At 36.0% G+C, this 4694-nt stretch overlaps 1 protein-coding gene across 1 annotated transcript; it reads right to left on the minus strand.

Moving 5' to 3' along the window:
- Nucleotides 1-2335: 2335 nt before the first annotated feature.
- LOC116033239 lies at nucleotides 2336-4285 on the minus strand. The gene is made up of 3 exons (XM_031275995.1): nucleotides 4008-4285; nucleotides 2785-2862; nucleotides 2336-2449 (listed from the first exon to the last, which is right to left on the minus strand). The coding sequence occupies exons 1-3, from the start codon at nucleotides 4283-4285 to the stop codon at nucleotides 2419-2421; spliced, it is 387 nt and encodes a 128-aa protein (XP_031131855.1). The 3' UTR covers nucleotides 2336-2418.
- Between the last annotated feature and the right edge of the window lie 409 nt (nucleotides 4286-4694).

The raw sequence follows: 4694 nt of genomic DNA on the forward strand, positions 1-4694 counted from the left end.
GAAGAGTCAAGACTCCCCGAGTGTCGTGTCTCTCAAGGATGGCGAATGGGAACCGAATTAGTGTGTCGGCATCTAAGAGGTTGAAAGGTAAGAGTTGCGGGACTTTCTAGGAGTGGAGGTCATTTATAAAGGGTAGGAAGGTTTGTAGTGGTTATGTGAAATAAATAAAAAGGGTGGAGATCGGGGCTTTAGGCTTCTTTATGTGATCTATCTTTGGATGGGTTTGCGAGCACGAGATGTGGAATAGACTAGGGAGTTCGTGGCACATCACCAAGTGGCGTCACACTTTGGACTCCCACATCCTCATTCGGTTGGGGCATTTCATCGAACACTTTGTCTACCACTCCTCTCGCATCTCGTCCTTTCGGACTAAGAGCGGAGATGTGGGTGATCTAGGCTCGTGAGTGGCCGCTATCGCGCACACACTCACTTCCTACGGGTTTGCTACCTAATGTGGCCACAAAAGGCACAAAGCATCAAGAACATCATCCACACAAGTTCATCATCCAACAAACAAGGAACTCACAAAACAAAGCAATAATATCAAACATCCACATAGATTCACCTTGGGGCCACCAATCCCCTATCTAATCTACTCTAACATTCTAAGAAACAAGAACAAGAAAGGAAATAACAAAGAAACAAGTATTAAATTAGATAATGGAGAGAATGGTTACCACCCTTAGAAAGGGGATCTTTACAACCTTGTTCTTGAAATCCCAATCTTCAATCTTGCCCTTAGATCTAATCTAAACTATGAAAGAAATGAATTTTCCCCCAAGAGGGGAGAAAACCCTCTAGATCTATTATACTCTACTCTATAAATTTTCATATTTTTTCTCTAATTATTCTTGTTCTTTTCTAGGTTTAGGGCAAAAGGGATTTATATAGGTGACAAAGGGGAACAAATTTCCCGAAATGGCCCTTGGCCCGACCACGCACGCTACCACGCGTGGTGGTGGGCGTGGGAAGCTACTGGAAAGATTCCACGCCCAGCCACACGCGTGTGAGGCTGCGTGGGACGATACTGCATTGTGCTTCTTTTTCTTATACTTGGGTTGCCTCCCAAGAGCGCCACGTTTAGGTTTTAGATTTTAGATTTTACCTTTCAAAAATTGGTTCTCCGGTTGTAGGTGGATTGGTCTCTTCTTCTTCTTATACTTGGGTTGCCTCCCAAGAGCGCCACGTTTAACGTCTTTGGCTAGACGAAACGTGGAATACACAATTCAAAGAGAAGTAAACAAAAGTAAAAATAAACTGATTGTCCACAATCATAGTTTTTCAAACATCAAACATCAAAATCATTTCATGCGCCTAAATTTTTCTTTAACATCTTTTTGTTGGTCGTGGCGACTTCCTTTGCAATTTCCTCAAGCTTCTTCATTTGTTCTATATGCAGCTGGTATTGGAAAATCTGGAGAGATTTCCAATCTGTGACAGTCACTACTACAAAAAACACTTTTAACGTCGGTTATTTAGACCCTACAACGTCGGTTAAAAAACGACGTTAATGTAGCAGACGTTATAAGTTAACTATACGACGTCGGTTATATAACCGACGTCGTATGTAGTTTTTTTTTTTTTTTAATTACTTAAGACTTCGGTTTTTAACAAAAAACCGACGTCTATTGTTATTTTTTTTAAAAAATAATTACATACTTCGGTTATTGACTTAACCGACGTCGTATGTATTTAATTTTAAATTTATTTTATAATCATTCCGCGTCGGTTGTTTTGAAAAACCGACGTGTTATATTTTTTTAAAAAAAATAATTTATTTTTAAATTAATACCTAAAACCTGCTGAAACATATATATATATATATATATATATCGCAACCGCATCCAAAACCTGCTCAAATATTATATCACAACCACATACAATAATACAATAATCTATTATACAATATTTACAATCTCACAATTAATACAATAATCTATTGTACTACAGTAAGATCCCAATTTATTCATTCTTGTATGATCACAAGTCACAACAAAGCCCTAGTCATAGGCATATCTCTTTTCATTGCCACTTCAGTATATAAATGCCTTTAATATGCAAAGATTATGGGAATAGTCTGTAATTTAGCTTATAGAAAGGGAAAAAGAAAACAAAAAGATTTCAACTGGATCTTCACTGCTTCTTTCTCTTGACTATCATGGCCTCTTATAGCTCTGGCATACACAACTTGAATTGGTTTGGTATCTTCCTCTTTTCTCTTCCTACACTCCGTAATAATATCAAACATAAAACAATAAATAAATATATAAATGAAATTAAACCATGAATGTTCATATATATGTGATGTAGATGTAGGGGTAGTTGGATCAACTTACATGGATTTTTGGATAGTTGCAACAACCTCTTTTGCAGGCTTAAAGTCTCACTTTCACTGATTTTTTTCTCGTTCTTGTCTATTCATAGATGGTAAAGGATGGGCAATAAAGAACTGAACATAAACAAAATCCTCATAACCATCAGACAATTGATGTAGTTCTTTTGAGTCCATAAATATGCAAATTTCTATAAATCAGCAAGATCACTAAGGCCATATCACAATTTCAATTTTGATTAGAAGAAAAGGATAATGAAATAAGGAGAATACCATAGAGAAAAAAATTAAAAAAAAAAAAAGAACAGTAGAGGATACTTAATTGCTAATGTTAATCTACCACTTTATCTTGTTTTGGTAAGGGTTTGGTTGGGGTGTTAAAAACCTAATAGGACTATGCTCTTCTTAGTTCTACAATATGCAATAACAAATTAGAAAACATGCGCTCAAACCTCTCAATGGTTTCTTTGAATCGGAAAAGCTGTGTTATCATGTATATAATTGCAGCTGCAACAGATATAGGACTTCTCCTGCAGAGGAAAAAGGATCAACATTATACACAAGTGAATGAAAAATATGAATGGTATAAGCATATAACTAGCTAGCAACGAGTGATTGGAATTTGAAGCAAACTCTTTAATTTCGTGGAACAAATCTTAACTGAACATTTCGTGGACAAATTTTAACGTCAGTAAATCAAAGATGTAATGAGTGAACACTATTGGGTGCGCCCATCAGTTTTCAAGAGTCACGACTCTTTTTCGCAATTATAACTAGACTACTTTCCAAGCTCGAGAAAGAGCATCAAACACAATTTCTTAACCACAAAGGGGGGCGAAAAAGACGTGATCTCTGTGGAACAAAATCCACTGGTTTATAACTCTCCAGCAAAATTGCACACATCACATTCCTTATTTCTTTAATATAGAAACACCCACGAAAAGACACAATTATTCGGTTGTTTCTATGCAGCAAGCTTTCTAAGCAAATTGGATTTTCAATATTTTCACAAAAAATTAAAAGAAAATAAAATAAACTGAAGCAGGCAAGCAGCAGGTAATTTGTTTCAACACTGTAAAATTAACACACCCCATCTTTTTGCCTTTTTTTTGTGGAAAAATCCATCATGAACATTTAATTGTAGAACTGCTCCATAACAAACATGCTTCATATGGTGTATTTGTTTGGAAATGAATTACTTTAAACATACTCTAATAATTCATTAACTCCTTATCTATCAAACATGAAAACTATACTTCAATTCAACTAATTTACTGGTAGGACTAAACCATATAAGGGCAAAAACACCACTAAATCATGGGATCTACACATAATTCAACCAGAAACAACAAACTGACAAACAGACACCAAAAATTTTCCAGCAAAGTTTGTCAAAGCTATTTCATTCATCTGCTTCAATACCAACTACTCAACTCAAATTAAGAAAAACAGAGATTCTCATACTAGTGACAGTACAGATAAGCAAAGAACAGGCGGTTATATAAAGAAATAGCAAAATTACAAAGGAGCAATACATCAATAGGCTCAAGAAAACTCAAATTAAGAAAAAAAAATCCATAATAAAATTTCAAAACTCAAAATTTAGGGCAAACAAATTATTGAAATTAAGACTTATAGTCCAGGGGTGAGAAGTTGAGAACAACGATTTACGAACCTGAGGCAAGGCGGTGACTGGACGGTGGTGACTGGTGAAGACGGAGGGGGCTCATGACCGGCGACTGAGACGGGTTGAGGGTGAAGACGGGGACCGAGAAGCTGGTGGCAGTGGTGGGCGGTGGCGTTGTAGAGCGGCAGAGGCACAAGCGCAGAGATCAGTCGCGGGGCAGAGATCTGTATTGGCAAGGGAGGAGGTGCGGCGGTGAGGCTATGCGACGGAGAGAAGAAGAAGAAAGAAGGTGAGGCTATGCGGCGGTGATGTTTGGCTTTGGTCATTATTTATATTTATATTTATAAAAAAAGCTACGACTTCGGTTATTAACAATAACCGAAGTTGTAGATTAATAATAATAATTTTGTTTTAATATATTCAACTATAATAATTTCATTTTTTATTTTTTTTCTGTGTAAGACATACGATGTCGGTTATTTAATTAACCGATGCCATATGTTATTTTTATTTTTTATTTATTTTCGCGTAAGACATACCGACGCGGTATGTTATTTTTATTTTTTATTTTTTTTTTTCACGTAAGACATACGGCATCGGTTATTTAAATAACCGATGCCGTATGTTATTTTCATTTTTTATTTTTTTTGCATAAGACATACGGCATCGGTTATTTAATTAACCGACGTCATATGTTATTATTTCACTTTTAACGTCGGTTTTTCAAAAAACCGA

The sequence above is a fragment of the Ipomoea triloba genome, chromosome 10, assembly GCF_003576645.1.
Source record: "Ipomoea triloba cultivar NCNSP0323 chromosome 10, ASM357664v1".
Lineage (NCBI taxonomy): Eukaryota > Viridiplantae > Streptophyta > Magnoliopsida > Solanales > Convolvulaceae > Ipomoea > Ipomoea triloba.

Bases quoted from the DNA above. Each gene is read 5' to 3' on its own strand.
- LOC116033239 (XM_031275995.1), bottom strand. From the start codon at position 4,285: ATGACCAAAGCCAAACATCACCGCCGCATAGCCTCACCTTCTTTCTTC. The intron at 2,863-4,007 runs GTTCGTAAATCG...TTTCCTCTGCAG, and splicing joins CAGTCACCGCCTTGCCTCAG to GAGAAGTCCTATATCTGTTG. The intron at 2,450-2,784 runs GTTTGAGCGCAT...GTTTATGTTCAG, and splicing joins TTCAAAGAAACCATTGAGAG to TTCTTTATTGCCCATCCTTT.